The sequence below is a fragment of the Alosa sapidissima genome, chromosome 17 (assembly GCF_018492685.1).
Source record: "Alosa sapidissima isolate fAloSap1 chromosome 17, fAloSap1.pri, whole genome shotgun sequence".
Classification (NCBI taxonomy): Eukaryota; Metazoa; Chordata; class Actinopteri; order Clupeiformes; family Clupeidae; genus Alosa; species Alosa sapidissima.
This window is the reverse complement of record NC_055973.1, coordinates 28,693,342-28,711,495: the sequence shown is the minus strand read 5'-3', so window position 1 is coordinate 28,711,495 and position 18,154 is coordinate 28,693,342. Positions and strand designations below refer to the sequence as shown.

Sequence of the window (18,154 nt, the reverse complement as noted above, 5' to 3'; positions counted from 1 at the left end):
TGGAATGCATCAGAGACTGCATTAACACCGAGGGAATGAGTGTTTATTGCTAACATACGTACGAGGTGGTGCGTTTGGCACGACGGGTGTTTGTGTTTGTACCTGGCCCCCTCTGTGGCGAGCGATGCCAGCTTTGAGGAGCGGCGCATGGGGAGCATTTAGAGGCTCTCCGTCTCCGAGATGAGGCGGCGCCACGGGCAAACTTCTGCCAGCCATTTTACAGCCGCACATAAATAAAGGGCCACTCAATATAGAGGGGGTGCCAACCATCCCTCCTCCTTACCGCATCAACACACACATCCACGCGCCACCACTGGTCACTTACTCTGGACAAGGGCCCCCCCTAGAGGACAAAGACTGTACTCACACTCAACACGCAGCAGTTAAAAACAGTGAGGAGAAATGCACAGTCATGCCCTGTTTTTAATTTCACAACCAGCTATGTATCAGTATGAATATCCCTGATATGACTCTGATATTATTTTTAATCATATCAATGGTGTAGGTTGAATAGATGTGAAACAGATGTTTGTGCTGCAATGCCCCATTTGAGTAAATTCTAATTGATTGTGAAATTCAGTATGCCATATTTTCCATTGTGTTTGGCTTTGTCCATGCAGGGGAATTTTCCTGGTGGGTTTGTGTTAGTAGAAGGCCTCTGTGTTTTGTTTTGCTCCAGGAGCCTAGCTGGTCTGGAGAGCAGTGGAATGGTGTCTGAAAGGGCCTCTGTGCTCCAGGCGTCATGTCGTACTTTAATGGCCAGCTGATTTGTAGAATCAATCCCCCCCCCCCTTCCTCTTCCTCCATTGCTTGAGGGGTAAATTGTGTATGTGTGTGTGTGTGTGTGTGTGTATGTGTTGTGTGCGGTAATGCGCCGTGTTCCCTCATTATGCACAACTCGTTCATGTCTCCACGGTGATTTGTCACCACGGAAACTCTGCCGCAGCAACAGCTGTTTTGCGGGGCCTGCAGTATCAGAGATTAGATGAGACAGGGCGAGTATTTTTAGTTCCTGTGACAGGTATCCATATGCACAGAAAGCAGGGGGTCTTGTGCCTCTGTTAGATATAAAGTTGTACCTCTGAGATAGAAGTGTGTGTGTGTGTGTGCGTGTGCATGTGTGTGTGTGTGTGTGCATGCATGTATACTGGTATAAATGTGTGTGTCTAATTGTTAGTTTAGTTGTTGGTTTTAATTATCTTGCATGGAAAGAAAGGTGAGAACAATATGAACCTGTTTGTTTGTGTATGTGCATGTGTGTGGTGTCTGTTATACTGTATGTGTCCATATTTTAGAATGATATGTGAACAGAGCCTGAGTGTGTGGGCTTGTTTTTCTCCACTTCACCCTACTCTTATCTGAGTAATGTGTAATGTAGTAATGTAGTGTAATGAGTAATGTTATTGTTTCTGGGCATGTGGCTGTGAACCAAACGCTGACAGTTGTTGACAGTCACATTTTATCTTCTGTCCCGGCCTGACCTCTGTCTCACCTGACCCGAGATCAGTCCTCCTCCTCCTCCTCCTCCGGGTCACATCACAACTCATCAGCAGGCCTGGGTTTCATCTCCTCACACACTAAACCCTGGCATGCCTGTCGAGACCTTCAAATGCCGTACTGTAATTACATCCAAAATACTTTATGAATAATCTCAGAGAAGTGGGTCAGGATGGAGGCCATTTTTAACTGCGATACACACTGTTTCTCTCTGCATACTGTAGTAGTGTGTTTCTGCACCGGCTGGCTTGTCTGGGCCGGTTTGGTCCAGTATATTTTTATCCGCGCGCACAAAGAGAGGGACAGAGGGCCCGCAGGGGTTTGGCTTACCGCTGGCCTGACGTGTCCCTTACGAGGGGGGGTTGTTGTTGTTGTATTGTTATTTTTTTGGAATCAGATGAGGTCACGGCTGGCGCCATTGTGAGTCATGTACGATGACTAGCAGCCCGGCGTTGGCAGAAGCGGGTCAGTGAGTGAGGAGGTGAGGGGCGCAGGGAGGGTTAGTTCATCAGGGGGACTGTCCCACTGCCCGGCCCCTTATCATGTCACTGCACTGGGTCTGTTTTATATACATGTCTCCTCACACTACTCCCTACTCTCCCATACGGCCACGCAGAGGCTGACTTAATCAGACTGACTCATGCTGAGCATCTCCACTCAGGCCCACTGACATAGAGCAAAAACAGGGGCTTGCGTTTCCCATTTCTGTCGTGGGGTTTGTGGTTTGCCCCAAATACTCAGCCCAGCGTGTGTGATCCACAGGGAGGGCTTTGGTTCCTCGGTGTCGGAGCAGAGAGGAACACAGAATCTGATGCTCTGCTCTGTGTTTCTCCCACTTTCTTTCTGTCCTTCTTTTTCTCTCTCTCTCTCTCCCTCTCTCTGTCTCCTTCGCTTTCTGCTCCCTTAGCAGTGATCGTGCCAGACGGCGCTACCGAGAAGGCCGCGTTTGGGGATGAAGCAGGCAGCGAGGAGGACCTGTTTGAGGACTACCGCAGCTCCGGCCATCGATTCGGCCATTCCGGAGGAGGCGGAGAGCAGCTGGCCATAAACGAGGTAGTTACTCTTTACATTTCTTTGTCCACTGCTCTCTCTCTCTCTCTCTCTCTCTCCTCTCTCTCTCTCTCTCTCTCTCTCTCTCTCTCTCTCTCTCTCTCTCTCTCTCCCTTTCTTTATCACCCTCTCTCTTGATGTATTTCACCTCTCCCTGCTGTCTGCCTTGCTGCATTGGATAACCACATCACCTGCAGTGCTGCAGCACTCAATCTTTCTTGACCGCATGCTCTGTGTGTGCATGTGTGTGTGTATGTATGTGTCTGTGCGCGGGCACGTGTGTGTGTGTGTGTGTGTCAGTCTGTGTGGTCTTGAGGTGTATGATTTATCACTGTTCTAGGCACTAGGTCCCCGTTCATGATCACGGCGTCTCTCTATCTTCCAGTTTGCTCTGTATTCGAATGCTTTGTTGTCTTTGGTATTTAGCATGTTTCTCACACACTGCTTTGGTGCACTAAAGAGATTGGTAGGAAAGGATTGCTGGGGACAGATTAAAATGCCGCAGCACAGAAGTGTATCGGAGTGGCACGGCGTTGGCCCGCAGAGCTTGTCAACGAGCTAAATAAGATCTCGCAAAGCATGCTGGGAGCACACCGTTTGAATTCTGGTAAGACAGGGCAGAATCTCTGGCAGCCGATTGGTTAGGATGTTGTCCCACCCTCATCCTCTCCAAAGCCAGGAAACAAACCAGCGGGACAGATAACAAAAGCCACCAGGTGGGGACACAATTAAAGGAGCTTGACTCAACACTCCAGATCTTGTTTATGCTTATATGAAGTCTGCGCGTGTGTGCGTGTGTGTGTGTGTGTGTGTCTCCGTCTCCTTGAGGAGGGGAAGAAATTGATTTGTTTGCGCTGTTATCAGTGTGTATTTCTCCAGTGGGCTGCTTCAGGGCAGAATGATGTTGCTGTTAATCGAGGTGCTGACAGAGCTGGACGCCGATGCTCAGCAGAGGGGGGGGGGGGGGGGGGGTGTTGGGGGGTTTCGGGGGAGGGGACACAGGTGCGAGCTTCAGGGTCAGTCTGAGTGTAAACACAGTCCAAGAACAACTACTCTTCCAGGACTTGTTTGATTAAATGGTTTCATCCTCAAAATCTTAAAGATCAATGGGATTCAGATAGGGCTGATAGCATAGATACCATGTTTGATGTAGATGATGAGTACGATATGAGATGTATGATGTCCTGCTGTTGGAGCATGTAATGAATTTACACTGGGAATGCTGAAGGGCAATAGGAGCATTTCAATTATTGATTTTATATCATATCCTGCTTTGAAATGTGTGGGGGTTAATACTTGAGTGCATGGCCAGCAATATTGTGTAGAATGGAGCAGATGTGTAGGATTTAGATTTAGATAGATAGGCTAACGCACTATGATAACATCTTCATATCTTTTGAAACGTGAAACTTACGGAATGATTTAATCTGGGCCATATACTGTATGTTCAACTGCTTCAGGGCAATAGTAAAGCAAATTTTGTCTTGCCAGAACGTAATGCCCTCATTGGTTTACAGCCGTTTGCTTAATGAGATGTGAAAGATGCAACATGAGAAAATGAAGGTGAGCCTGTGGAACACTCACACCTGTACTGATCAGGACATGCTGCACAGTCCTCCTCTCTGTTACCATACTATAATTTGTTTAATAATTAACTAATGACAGCTAACAAGTACTGTATAATATTTCTCAAAGCACAATGCATAATGCTGCAACCATAAATACACCATAGAACAGTTTCATATCTATGGCTGCATCCAGTTAACATGTAGTTGGAGAAATAAAAACAGCCTGGCAGTTATTTGATATGTTTCAAAACCACATATATTTCTATGTCCAAAGGGCTTGTTGCACTGTGTTCAAAAGTCAGGTACAAGGTTAGCTGCTATACTTACAATCCATTACAGGTCAGTTAGCACCGTTTGTCTTAGCAGAGGTTATCCCATCCTATCTTATGAAATTGGAACTACCTAACCTACATGTTAGGGTAGTATAATATTATTTAATGCTGTGGGCTTAATATTTTAACAGTATTATTTTACACATTATTTAACCAATCATTTAATTGGATATAAATACTGTATATGTGCAGTAAAACAGTTTTGTTTCAAAGCAGCTAGGTGGTGCAATTACTGCATAAAAGGTTTGGAAAACCCAAGACTGTGTGTAAATTCAGAAGACCCACACACACACACACATACACACACACATCCACACACACACACACACACACACACACACACACACACACACACATCCACACACACACACACACACACACACACACACACACACACATCCACACACACACACACACACACATCCACACACACACACACACACACACACACACACACACACACACAGACTCTGCCTCCCTCAGTGCTGAGTGGAGAGAGGCAGCCATCTGTGCGTTCAGATGGACACTGGGGTGCTGGAGCTAGTGAATAATTAAGCTGCGGTTTGTATTCCTGAGTGGCATTCAGGGCTTTAGTGCACCTGGGCACGATCCTCAGCAAAATCAGGTCAGCCAGCGGAAGATGCCCAGGGCCGTGGCTAGGCCAGACGTCCGCGTTGCGTGTCCACATTCTAAATCGGGAGCTTGTATAATAGAGAGAGAGAGAGAGAGAGAGCGCTCTAGTGTTGTCCTTTTCTTTTTTTTTTATTTTTGGTTTCCTGCGTTTCCTATTTTAATGCAGAACAGATTGGGAGCTCTTAGAGGGAGGAGAGAGATCAGCTGATGTGGCTAATGAAGGATCAACTCTTGTCAGTGCTCGGAGAGGACTGTGCCCCCCCCCCCCCGCCCTCTCTCTTTCCACAAACACCCTATCTATTTCCCCCCTCCCATCCACTTCCATTGCCTTGCACCTCTCCTTCTCTTCCTCCTTCGCTCTGTCTTTCAATTTTTATCTCCCGTGCTCTGTCTTTTCGACAGGTCTATTTTCTATCTGTCTCCACCCCCCTCCTTTCTCCCTCCCTCCCTCCATCTCTCTCTCTCTCTCCGTCCTGTTCACTCACTCCATTATTCTCCATCCATCCTCCTGTTCCACCCGCCCCCATCCCCCCTCCCTCCCCTGGGTTGCTAAGGCCTGCCTCAGCCACTCCGGTTTCCAGGATACGGCGCCGGTTTCAGCCAGCCGATTGGTTGCTAGTGGGAGGAAGAGGGGGGTTGAGTGAAAGAGACACAGAAAGAGGGAGTGAAAGGCAAAGGGAGCGAGAGAGCGTGTGCGCGCGCATGAGAGAGAGAGAGATAGAGAGAGAGAGAGAGAGAGAGAGAGAGAGAGAACAACGAGCGGTCTGGGAGTGAAGTGAATGCTTTCGCCAGGCTAGTTTAAAGCAGCGCTTGGGCCAACGTGGTGTCGCTAATATTTTTTTTTTTGGAGAGGGAAGCGTCATTGTGCTTACAGAGAGGTTGAGAGGAAGAAAGGGGGGGAAAATCTGCCATGAACCTCCGTCAGCGACGACGCAGCTAGCATCCGTCCTGTGTCCGCAGCACGCAGCAGCAGCAGCCATCCAGCAAGCAAACAGAAGAGGAGGAGGAGGAGGAGGAGGAGGAGAGGTGGTGGCGGTAGAGGAGGAAGAGTAGGAGGAGGAGGGAAAGGCTGACAAGAAAGAAGGAGCGTAAGCAAGGAAGGGGGGAGCGTGTAGATCGACATGAGAGGGAGAATCAAGGCGATTCTGATTCCTTCAGCCTCCTGACTAACAGAGGAGAGAGAGAGAGAGAGAGAGGGAGAGATAGAGGGAGGAAAAGGAAGGAAGAGAACAAGGAGGACCAGGAGGGAGCGGGAGAAGAGAGGGTTTGACGTTTTTGCGTGAAGGAGTGAACAGGCAGCAGGAAGAAGACAGCGGGGAAGAGAGAGAGAGAGAGAGGGAGAGAGAGAGGAGAATCGGGGCCGCGGAGGAGGCGAGGGGAGCCGGGCGACGCGGAGGACGGAGTGGGGAGGCCGCCGATGGCTCGCAGCGCCCACAAGGGCCGGCAGCGGGGGGGCTTTCTGGACATGCTGCTGCGCTGCAACATGCACCCCGAGACCCAGCGGGTGGTCGTCTTCATCATCATGATGCTCCTCATCATCATCAACGTGGTGCTCATGTTCCTGCTGGCCTTCCAGTAGAAGTGACCGGGGGTCCGGGGGGCCGCTTGGGGAGGGGAGGGGGGGTAGCACCGCGGGGAGGGGTGGGGTAAGTGGGTAAGGGGGAGGAGGGAGGGAGAGGGGGGGGGTGGGGGCAAAAGAAACAGGAAGAAGATTGAGTTTAGTTTACGCAGGCTGAGGAGCTGAGGTGGAGAAAGAAATGCGGTGAGGAGAGAGAGAGAGAGAGAGAGAGAAAGAGAGATAGAGAGAGAGAGAGAGAGAGATAGGAGGGGAGAGAAGCATCACAAGGGACCTGCTGTTATATGGATGGGGTTCCGGGATGTGCTACCAGCAGGAGTCCAGGTAATGTACCGTTATTGCCTCGGCCATTTCACAACAAAACTGAGAATTGCCAAGCAAGAGTGAGAGTGAAGATGGAGAGGATAGTGCACCCCGATCACTGTGCCGTGTCTATTTTTACATCTGTGTGCATCCATGTGTGCGTGTGTTTGTGTGGTTGACTAGTCCGCAGGAGAATTTTAAATGCTAGCATTAGCACACTCTGTGTTTGCAGCTTTTTGACATTCAAGCAATGTAGGTCTGGTCTCATCTTGTGTGCACTTTAAAGCCGAGAAGGTTGACATCAGCTCATTTAAAGTGTGTCTGTCACTGCCATCAATGGAATGATCAGAATTTGTTTGGTTGGTTCAGCCTTGCTGTTTTGTGATGTGTGCATGCTGTTAGGCATGTTTAGGAATATTCTGGCCTGATTGTTTTCATTAACCAGAGTAGCATCTCAACCCCTCACATGTGCAAGCCATTATTTACAGCTTATTTGACCACAAGCCCACATGCTAACCATCAGGGATATTTCAACACATTGTAGGCTCTCACAGACCACTGATTTAACCTGATTTAGGCTTTGCTCCCTGACAGGGTACACTGAACACAGTGGGTTTGTGCTGTGTGCTCATGTCCTCTTGAGGGGCCACAGCTGTGTTTTGGGGCCCAGGCGCATGCAGTTCAGCTGGGTGGGAATATGGGCCTGGAGCTGGATCAGTAGGCTAGAGATGCAGGGGAGGGTTCAGCTGTGTCTGCTTTACTGGGATAAGGAGGCCTGCCAGGTCAGTGAGTTTTCATCTCTTTTTTATCAGGGGTTAGTTACTTTGGTAATTAGCTTTTGCCGGGTTGTCAGTGCTAACTATGCGCGAGTCTGGATTAACACGTGCACGCAAACACACACACACACACACAGAGAGAGAGAGAGAGAACTACTTACCCCTGAGTGACTGTGGCAAAGGAACTTAGAGAACTAGAAGCCTTGTTTCTATTCTTGTAGATCTGACATACAAGCTTTGAGTCAAGTCTAACCCCAGAGCTGCCATTGACCAATCACAGCCCAGCCCCATGGCCTGCCTTCTCCACCCAATTACTGTAATTATGAATCCACAGTGTTATACACAGTGTGACTCGTAATGGCTGCCCTGGCCACTGAAAGCTTTCTTTGGTACTGTAGTAGCGGCAGATCTCTGGCTGTGAGATGACCTTATCGGCCTCGTCCGCTCCAGTGTCCATGTTCAAAGGCAGGCAGTTCTGAGTAGGTCACGTTTGGGGAGGATTACGTTCTGGTTATTGGACTCACAATGGTGCTAAGATCAGGAGAGAGGGATGCAGTGGAGAGGCGAGATCTTGTGGGTGTGTCGCCTAGCAACAGGCCTACAGTCCCCCTCTTTGCAGTGATGGATCGATGGCAGTGAGACCAGGCTGGCAGTCAGACGATGCATAGTACATGCTGTCGAGAGTTGGAGAGTGCTTTTCTCTCTCATGAAAGGCATAATAGTGAAAGTGTGTGTGTGTGTGTGTGTGTCTGACTGTATGTGAATGTTTACATCTAGAGAGAGTGGGAGGAAGACATGAAAAACGCTCTGTGTGGAATAGCAGCATGCATTTTAGCAAAAGCTAAAGTTTTGTAATATTTGTGTCGGTGGAGGCCTAGCGCTTTCGAGGTTGTACTGGCGATTCGGGAGAATAGCGTACGGGAAAAGCCAAACACCAGATTTGATTGAGATTGCGTTTGGAGTGCATCAGCCACCAGGTTCTCTGCCATCTCGTCTGTTGGCTGTGCGTTGGCCCCAGCTGGCATGACCGCCCTCTGGACACAGATCTCCAGTATTTGTTTATGCTGCCCCATTCAGCGCAATGCGCTTGGTTTCCATGGCACCACTAGTGCCGTGTCAAGGTGCTTTCCAGGAAGAGTTGGCGCTGTCTGCTGAAATCTCATTTTGAAGTAGCGAAATTGATGGGCTGTCCGCTTACCGCCTGTGTGTGTGTGTGCCTGTGTGTGTGTGTGTGTGTGTGTGTGTGTGTGTGTGTGTGTGTGTGTGCCTGTCGCCTCACAGCTGATCAGCGATGGCAGCGTCGTCTACGCCGAGGCGCTGTGGGACCATGTCACCATGGATGACCAGGAGCTGGGCTTCAACGCCGGTGACGTCATCGAAGTGGTAGATGCCACCAACAAGGAGTGGTGGTGGGGCCGCATCCTGGACAGCGAGGGCTGGTTCCCTGCCAGCTTTGTTCGGGTGAGGACCGCCAAGCGACTCCCAATGACCACTACCATATACCAAGGATGTCACTTGCTTACTTGTATTTTATTCATACAGTACTTAACAGCAATCTGAAGCTTCTATAGAAATGTCATATTTCAATATAAAGGCCTATTTATAGGTTGAACAATGCCAAATGGATCCATGCTTTCACTGCCATAATGACCAGAACATGAAAGTCAGTCATACATATATGCATAGGATGTGGAGTGTTCTCCAGCTGACTGGCTTGTGGCCTGTCCCTGTCTCTCTCCCTTCCTCTCTCCCTTCCTCCCTTCCTCCCTTCCTCTCTCCCTCCCTCTCTCCCTCCCTCTCTTCCTCCCTCCCTCCCTACAGTTGCGTGTGAACCAGGATGAGCCCATGGAGGAGTACCTAGCGCAGCTAGAGGAGGCTCGGGAGGAGGACTGCCGGGGGGTCAGCCTGCTGTTGGGCCCCGGCCTGCCCTGCAAGGAGCAGATGAGGACCAACGTCATCAACGAGATCATGAGCACGGAGCGAGACTACATCAAACACCTGAAGGACATCTGCGAGGTGTGTTGACCTGTTTTACCTGTCTGCAGGTGTTTTGTTTTTGGCATAGTCTTGTGCAGACCTTTCACCTTACATGCATTTAAACTCATAATGGGGGATTGGTCCCTTTGCATGGGATGGTAAGTTTCGTAGTAAATGATGCATGCCACATGTGTGGCAGCCAGAGTTGTGAGGATTACTGTAGATACACTTTAGAGACACTCAAACTTTTTACACCAAAGCTAAAAATGTCATGTCTGCTGGACTGTGGAATTAAAAGCATGGGTCTTTGGTTTCCACACCCCACAGGGCTACATCAAACAGTGCCGCAAGCGAACCGACATGTTCTCAGAGGACCAGCTGAGGACCATATTTGGCAACATCGAGGAGATTTACAGGTTTCAAAAGAAGTTCCTCAAGGGCCTGGAAAAGAAGTTCAACAAAGAGGAGCCCCACCTCAGTGAGATCGGCTCATGTTTCCTCGAGCACGTAAGCGCCAGGCCAGATCCCATATTACACATTTATTACCATTCCATTACATATACAAACCATCTATTACACAAATGTCCCTGTCCACCTCCAGCAAACAGATTTCCAGATCTACTCGGAGTACTGCAACAACCACCCCAACGCCTGCCTCCAGCTCTCCAAGCTCATGAAGGTCAACAAGTATGTGTTCTTCTTTGAGGCGTGCCGCCTGCTTCAGAAGATGATTGACATCTCTCTGGACGGCTTCCTGCTCACGCCCGTGCAGAAGATCTGCAAGTACCCTCTGCAGCTGGCCGAGCTGCTCAAGTACACCAACCCTCAGCACAGGTACTTCACCCAACACACATGGCAAGACTGACAAATAAATGACAGCATTGGCTGCCAACATTGGGCCATGTTACTGTGGTTTAAAACGATATAATGCAATACCAGAGTAGCTTTGACTGTCTGTGAAGAAAAATGCTAGTTACCATGAATTTATACTGTTTTTTGTAGCAATAATCCAAAGTAGACAGCCCCAATTCTTTACTAAGACCCCCAAGTCTTTACTGAGGTGCATTTCTATGAAGAAGAGTACATATTTGCTTGACCATTTCCTCTTGACTTGTTCTAGGGACTATGCGGATGTGGAGGCTGCCCTAAATGCCATGAAGAACGTGGCGAGACTTATTAATGAGAGAAAACGCCGTCTGGAGAACGTGGACAAAATTGCCCAGTGGCAGAGCTCCATAGAAGACTGGGAGGTATGGCATTATGGGATGTCAAACATGATCAGAATGATTATGGGTTTTTTTGTTTTTTACAAAATAATGTTGCCTTCGGTCCTTGGGTAGTTATGTGTTTGTGTGTGGGTGTGTCCTCAGGGTGAAGATGTCCTCACTAGAAGTTCAGATCTGATTTTCTCAGGGGAGCTGACGAAGATCTCACAGCCACAAGGAAAGAGCCAGCAGCGCATGTTTTTCCTGTTCGATCATCAGATGGTCTACTGCAAGAAGGTGAGTTTTCACGTGTCTACTTGCCATTTAGAGACTGCAACGCTTTCATCTCTTGAGACTAATGCAAGGAAATAAATGCCTGTGTAAGTGCTGTAGCTCTTCCCTACACTGTGATTGCTTACTTTCGATTTAGCTGCTTCAAGTGACTTTTTTTTAGCTAGAAAGGCTGCCCATCCATTAATTACCCATGCCTACATTTTAGATTTATCTACCTAGTTTACATTATATCTCAGTGCCGTGTGCTGTAGTGGAGTATGGTGCGGGTAGCTATTTCTCATTTTTCACTCAAGGGCAGACGTATTTATCTTTCAGAAGAGCCCATTTTCATTTCAATGAGTTTCATCATCTGGTTATATTCAAACAAAATCAGACCCATCCCTCAAGCGCCTGTGTGTGTGTGTCTGTGTGTGTGTATGCGTGTGTGTATGCGTGTGTGTATGCGTGTGTGTGTGTGTGTGTGTGTATGCGTGCGTGTGTGTGTGTGTGTGTGTGTGTGTGTGTGTGTGTGTGTCTGTGTGTGTGTCTGTGTGTGTGTATGCGTGTGTGTGTGTGTGTGTGTGTGTGTGTGTGTGTGTGTGTGTGTGTGTGTGTATGCGTGTGTGTGTGTGTGTGTGTGTGTGTGTGTCTAATCCACGCTGCTTTGCATCCCTCTGCTGTCTCGCCCGGTAGGACCTCCTACGTAGAGACATGCTTTACTACAAGGGCCGTATGGACATGGACCAGATGGAGGTGCTGGACGTGGAGGACGGCAAGGACAAGGACTTCAACGTGAGCGTGAAGAACGCCCTGAAGCTGCGCTCGCCCGGCGGGGACGAGGTCCACCTGCTGTGCGCCAAGAAGCCCGAGCAGAAGCAGCGCTGGCTGCGTGCCCTCGCCGACGAGCGCACTCAGGTGCAGCACGACAGAGAAACAGGTGAGCCTCCAGCCAACACCCAGCCACTGTGTCAGCAGCTCTATAGCTAAGCGTCTGCACTGGTGCTAATAGCTGTTAAGGAATGGATTTGACTGACAGGGAGCACACATATATGCTTCTCCACATTAAGTTGCTCTGGATTAAACATTACATTTAGGCATTTAGCTGACACATTGCTATTGCATAAATGAATGTACTGTAATGCAATAAACAGAATTCATGGGCTACTTCAGTTCTAGCACAGCCTGACCTCCAGATGAATCAGGGCCATGAATTGCTATGTTTTCAAGCACTAGATATCCTCCTCATACCAGCATTTCATATTTATGCTAGTTTAAAGATACATGTGATGTCAGTTCCAGATTTATCGAGCACGATAAACCATCTCTCTTGACTCTTAAACATATGCTGTCAGCTAGGGTATAACTAAATGAAATGTTGTATCATATGGATGCTTACCAGCTGTGTTTATAAGCACTTGAGATTTCTGTGGAGTGCAGAGACAACTAGCCTCCTTTTAGTTGGTGCAACTCAGTTCCAGGTCCTGTCAGCTGTGATGGAGTGCAGCTCTCCTGGCTGTCTGGGCCTGGGCGTACACACACACACACACACACACACAGTTGCCTCATCCCATTACAGGCCTCCTCCGAGCACTGCCCTTGCATTAGGGTGCACTCTAATCTTTCCCCTAGATGGGCACTCAATAAGGAGATGTCTGAGGGCCAGCGCAGGAGAGTGGGGGCAGATTGGAGGAGGAGGAGGAGGAGAGAGAGGAAAAACACACTTAAGTTAATTAGAAGAGTTTGTAAGATGGTTCATCACGTCTTCTGCATGTGAGGCAAATGAGCCGGCTGCCTCGCTCCTGGGATAGGTCATACATCAGGCCCTGGTCAAAACCTGACCACTCGTTCTCCCGTGTCCCCTTGGCCGGCTCCAAAATCCACTCAGTGTTAATACTTAAATGCCCCGCCTTTGGCCACCGGACAGAGAATTTGTAATTGGGAGCAGCAAAATGGATTAACATGCCTGATCTGGGAGATAAGCTGGCAGGCGTCCATAAATCTGTCTCATGCACGACGGTGAAGCTGAGCTCACTGCCAGACCAGGGGGTGCACATGTGGGGCTGGGCTGGGGTGGGGTGGGCTGGGGGACTAGAGTGGACGGTTGGTCGCGTGGGGTGAGGAGGGGAGGGGTGTCTGTGGCCCCAGTGCAGAGCCACTGCCACCTGGGCGTAGCTTGACTGGGCGGGACGCCTGTGATCCCGGCGGCGTTCCCACCTCTGTCCCGGCAGGGGCAGACCGCTGCGTCCTCTGGAGCGGCACGTCTGGCTGTTCCACCTGACTGCAGCCAGAAGCCGCTCATTACTTCCCGTCCGTCTCAGAAGCAGGGAAGGCCGTTCCTGTGGCTGTTTTTGAAGAGCAATCTTATGATTGCGTGTGGTGTGGGTTTGCCTCTCACAAAATAACAAGCCATGTGATGAATCATTTGCCCTCTACTTTTCAGACGATGAGTCAGTATCAGACACCACAATCAATCGTATCGTAAACAATGTCGATTTTCCAGGGCTCATTAACAAATGTTTTGCATCTACTGGATAACGCACGACTTAATTTTTTACAAAGTAGGTTTGTACAGCTTCTTGTTCCCAGCAAATCTGTATCATTCTAACATCATTTCAATGAGAGCTTTGTTTGTTTTGTTTTGTCTGATTTCCTCCCTCCATTTTATTCCAGGCTTCTCCATCACTGAAGTCCAGAAGAAACAGGCCATGTTGAATGCCAGCAAAAGCCATCCCAGTGGGAAACCCAAAGGTGAGAGCCGAGTGCGCTAACACATCCTCCTCCGTCACGCTGCCCTTATCAGTGTCCACTCCAGCACACCTGGCCCCTTCTGGCCACCACCTGCCGCCCCAGCGCTTGTCTCTCAGTGACGCCAGCATCCATTCCACCACCACCATAGCCGTGTGTGTGTGTGCGTGTGTGTGTGTGTGTGTGTGTGTGTGTGTGTGTGTGTGTGTGTGTGTGTGTGTGTGTGTGTGGCCGGGTGGTGAAAAGGCCGGCGCTGCCGGGGTGGCACAAGGATGCCCCAGCGGCGCCCACTGGGCCGGCATGGGATCAGGGGCATTCTGTACACCGGCTCGCTCCGCTCCAGGGCGCTGGGCAAAGCCCTGGCCCGCCCCAGCCCAACCCAGCCCAAGATTAGCCGCTGTCTGGGAGCTTGTGTTTCTCAGACGTGGGTTTTCCGTCTGGCTCTCTTGTGGTGCCAGAGACGAGATCTGTGTTTGTTTACATACTTCATCAAACAAACTGCCTGCCATCTAGCGCTGAAGCAGTGTTTGTGTATATGCCTAATGTAACCAGAGTGAGAGTGTATATGCCTAATGTAACCAGAGTGAGAGTGTTTGTGTATATGCCTAATGTAACCAGAGTGAGAGTGTATATGCCTAATGTAACCAGAGTGAGAGTGTTTGTGTATATGCCTAATGTAACCAGAGTGAGAGTGTTTGTGTATATGCCTAATGTAACCAGAGTGAGAGTGTTTGTGTATATGCCTAATGTAACCAGAGTGAGAGTGTTTGTGTATATGGCTAATGTAACCAGAGTGAGAGTGTTTGTGTATATGCCGAATGTAACCAGAGTGAGAGTGTTTGTGTATATGCCTAATGTAACCAGAGTGAGAGTGTTTGTGTATATGCCTAATGTAACCAGAGTAAGAGTGTTTGTGTATGCTGAATGTAACCAGAGTGAGAGTGTTTGAGTTAGATCTCCTAAAGACATCGCTTTTAAACAGTACGTGCTTCAGCATTAAAGAATTGGGAGGGAAAGATACACGCCGTGGTGGCTGGCTAGATAGATAGATAGATAGATAGATAGATACTTTATTGATCCCCAAGGGGAATCTATCTAAAGACATTGCTTTTAAACAGTACATGCTTCAGCATTAAAGAATTGGGAGGGAAAGATACACGCCATGGTGGCTGGCTAGATAGATAGATAGATACTTTATTGATCCCCAAGGGGAATCTATCTATCTATCTAAAGACATTGCTTTTAAACAGTACATGCTTCGGCATTAAAGAATTGGAGGAGGGAAAGAGACATGGCGTAGTGGCTGGCTAACGTTTGCCCTCTCGTCCCCTCCTGCAGCGGTGACCCGACCCTACTACGACTTCCTGCTGCGGCAGAAGCACCCGTCGCTGCCCTCTGCTGTGCCCCAGCAGCAGGTCTTCATGCTGGCTGAGCCCAAGCGCAAGACCTCCAACTTCTGGCAGAACATCGGCAGACTGACGCCTTTCAAGAAGTGAAGTCAGGATGGAGAGAGCAAAGAAGGAGAGAGAGAGAGAGAGAGAGTGGAGAGCTCACTTAGCTCGTGCCTGAACTTAACCGTACATTTTATCCTCCTTTTCTGGTTTGCTACATTTAGTTGGGTTTCGTTTTTTCGTTCGTTCGCTCATGTCATTCTTCCAAATAAATGACCAACTGTTGCTGCGATACCGAGGATGAAGAGGACAGTAATGGTGACGTTGTTTGTGATGACGAAGAAGATGATGATGATGATTATGTCTAATTTTATGTTGTTGAGAAAGCACTTTATAGGTTGGTTACAATCAGACATGGACATAGACTGCGTGTATACTCTGGGAGAGCTTACCCTGGAGGCTGTCGCTCCTCTCTATGAACTATGAACAGCATGAATGGGTACTAATACTACTATGGCTGCCAGACTCTACGTGGACTCGACAGCAGCCCTATCTTTGACAGATACTAGACTGACAAACATTTCTTTACTTTTACCGTTTCCGCTTGTTTGTTTGTTGGTTTGTTTGTTTGTTTTGTGTCAACAGTTGCCAATATTGTTCACAGTGCCAGAGACATTTGCTTTTTTTTTATTTAAGTTTGTTCTTATGTCAGCTGTGGAAAAAAAGGTTAAAAAGGGGCATCATGATCAGTGTAATTATTTCAGTTCCGGAACATTTGCACCACATCTGGTACCATCTGATTTCTATTAGCCACACGGATAGTGATGTAGATGGCAGTCTATAAAATCCAAAGATGATACTAAATCTGAGAACACATGGCTTGGTGACTTGGTGCGGATCAAACCCATCATCTCTTACTGTCTGCATTTCCTTCTCTGTCATCTGCACCTCCTTTAGCCTTTTTCTCTGAGTGCCCTCTGCCTATTATTACTAGTACTATTACTATGATTATTATTATTACTGTTACTATTATTATTATTATTATTATTATAACTTCGTTTTGGAAGTGCCATTTTGAAGTGTCTCCTGGATCGTATAGCTATGCATGGACTGCTTTTCAACAAAGCGTGTTATCCAAACATGACTCTCCCAAACTCTTGGCCCAGGGCCGCCTCTCCTAGCGCTGCTGAACACAAAGAAGTGGAAAAACTGAGAGAAATATGATTGGTGCAGCCGTCTCTGCGCGGTCGCGTGCAGAACACACAAATGTCTTTAAAAGGTAAATGTGTGATTTGGCACTTCTATTCCCCTTAAGCCATGGTTAACAGGACACATGGTCCGAATGGATGATGGGGGTTTTTTTCCAGAGAAAATGCTTAATGTGACAAAAACCGGCAGCAGCCTGGGAATAATAGCCGAATGTCTGAATACCATGTACATTTTTGTCCTCCTTATGCTATACCAGAGAGGAATGTGCCTGCTTTGGAATACTGATAGTGCTTATCTTTTTTAAGGGGAGGTATAATGTCTGCATCACTCCTCCCTCATAGAACCCCCCCCCCCCCCCCCCGTTTCCCTGGAGACAGAAATCTCTTATTGAGCATCACTCCCTGATGAATACTCGCTCTGCTGCCGCCACAAATCAAACGATGTTTGTTGTGACAGACACACAAGATTTTCAAGGAAAAAAACAAAAGGAAACAAAACGAACTGCTGCTTTGTTGCTGGCTCTTGACAATGCGAATGGAGAGAGACTCTTGAAGAAGTTAAGGAAACTAGGTTAGGTGGACCTCAAGCCCATAACCATGTTTGATGCTCTGATTTTTGTGAAGCAGAATATATATATTTTAATCAGCAGTGCGCTTACAGTCAAGGCTCGGGACTATTGCATATCCACTCAGACTAAGACTAGGCCCATTCTCAGTTCCTCTTAATATCGATGTAAATCATCTTGGGTTTTCTCCATTCTTCTCTTGTAAGTGCAGTCAATTACACACCATATGAAACAAGTCTGTATATTCTGTAATCACCCCCTCTACTATTCCAAGTGTACTGAACTGCCGCTTGTGCAAAACAAAATGGATGACATCTTTTGAATAGGTCATAAAACTGAAATTGCTTGTGCATTCTTGTGGGGAATATAAAATGGATTCTTTTTTCAGTTTGCCCATAAGCTGTCGAGTAGGATGACCCGTGAAGGCCACACCAGTGCTGATCCCAGATCTGTGTATTGGGAGTGTTGAATGTGCAAATAGGGCCTGCTCTGCACAGACAGAGCTAAGAGACAAAGCCAAGCCTGAGGTGAAATTAGTTTTTGCTTGTTTTTTGATGGGATGTTTTTTTGTCCCTGGTTTTCTTCCCTTCCAAGCTGTGAGCCTTTGTAATTGTATTCCCCTTGGGAACACTATTGCTGCCAAAAAACAAGACAGCCCAAAATGGGAACAGGTGTGTGTGTGTGTGTGTGTGTGTGTGAGAGAGAGAGAGAGAGTTTGTGTGTGTAATGATGGCATCAACCATGAATATCCAAAAGAAGGCTCCGACTATAATGACTAAACTCCCCACTGACACCCTTGCTGCTGCAAACAGGAAGACCACCCCTCTGGTCATCACAAGAGTTTCCAAAAGCTCTCACTCATCCCTCTGTTCTCTGTCACCAGCGATCTGCGCTGTCCCTGTGTGTACAAAGTCAATCACGTGTGCAACACCTTTACCTCTTTGTGTCACGCTTCACCTCTGCTTGTGGTCCTGCAGTCGACAGGGTCTGTGAAGCCATTTGCCCAGATCAAATGGCTTCACTTGTGGACACTATTTGTGAGCCGTACCCCTTT

General features: G+C 48.1%; 1 protein-coding gene across 8 annotated transcripts in view; it reads left to right on the top strand.

The window, feature by feature from the left end:
* arhgef4 (Rho guanine nucleotide exchange factor (GEF) 4) overlaps positions 1-17,850 on the top strand; it is a 102,644-nt gene extending 84,794 nt beyond the window's left edge. For 7 of the 8 annotated variants that reach the window (XM_042068677.1, XM_042068681.1, XM_042068680.1 and 4 more), the window contains 10 exons: positions 2,405-2,550; positions 9,017-9,196; positions 9,557-9,751; positions 10,040-10,219; positions 10,314-10,546; positions 10,833-10,962; positions 11,083-11,214; positions 11,884-12,127; positions 13,861-13,938; positions 15,274-17,850. In XM_042068677.1, coding sequence (XP_041924611.1) covers positions 2,405-2,550; positions 9,017-9,196; positions 9,557-9,751; positions 10,040-10,219; positions 10,314-10,546; positions 10,833-10,962; positions 11,083-11,214; positions 11,884-12,127; positions 13,861-13,938; positions 15,274-15,431 — 1,676 coding nt within the window. In that variant the 3' untranslated portion in view covers positions 15,432-17,850. Of the gene's footprint in view, positions 1-2,404; positions 2,551-6,786; positions 6,981-9,016; positions 9,197-9,556; positions 9,752-10,039; positions 10,220-10,313; positions 10,547-10,832; positions 10,963-11,082; positions 11,215-11,883; positions 12,128-13,860; positions 13,939-15,273 lie in introns of those variants that run through there. The other variant, XM_042068682.1, reaches the window with a different exon arrangement.
* The last annotated feature ends 304 nt before the right edge of the window (positions 17,851-18,154 follow it).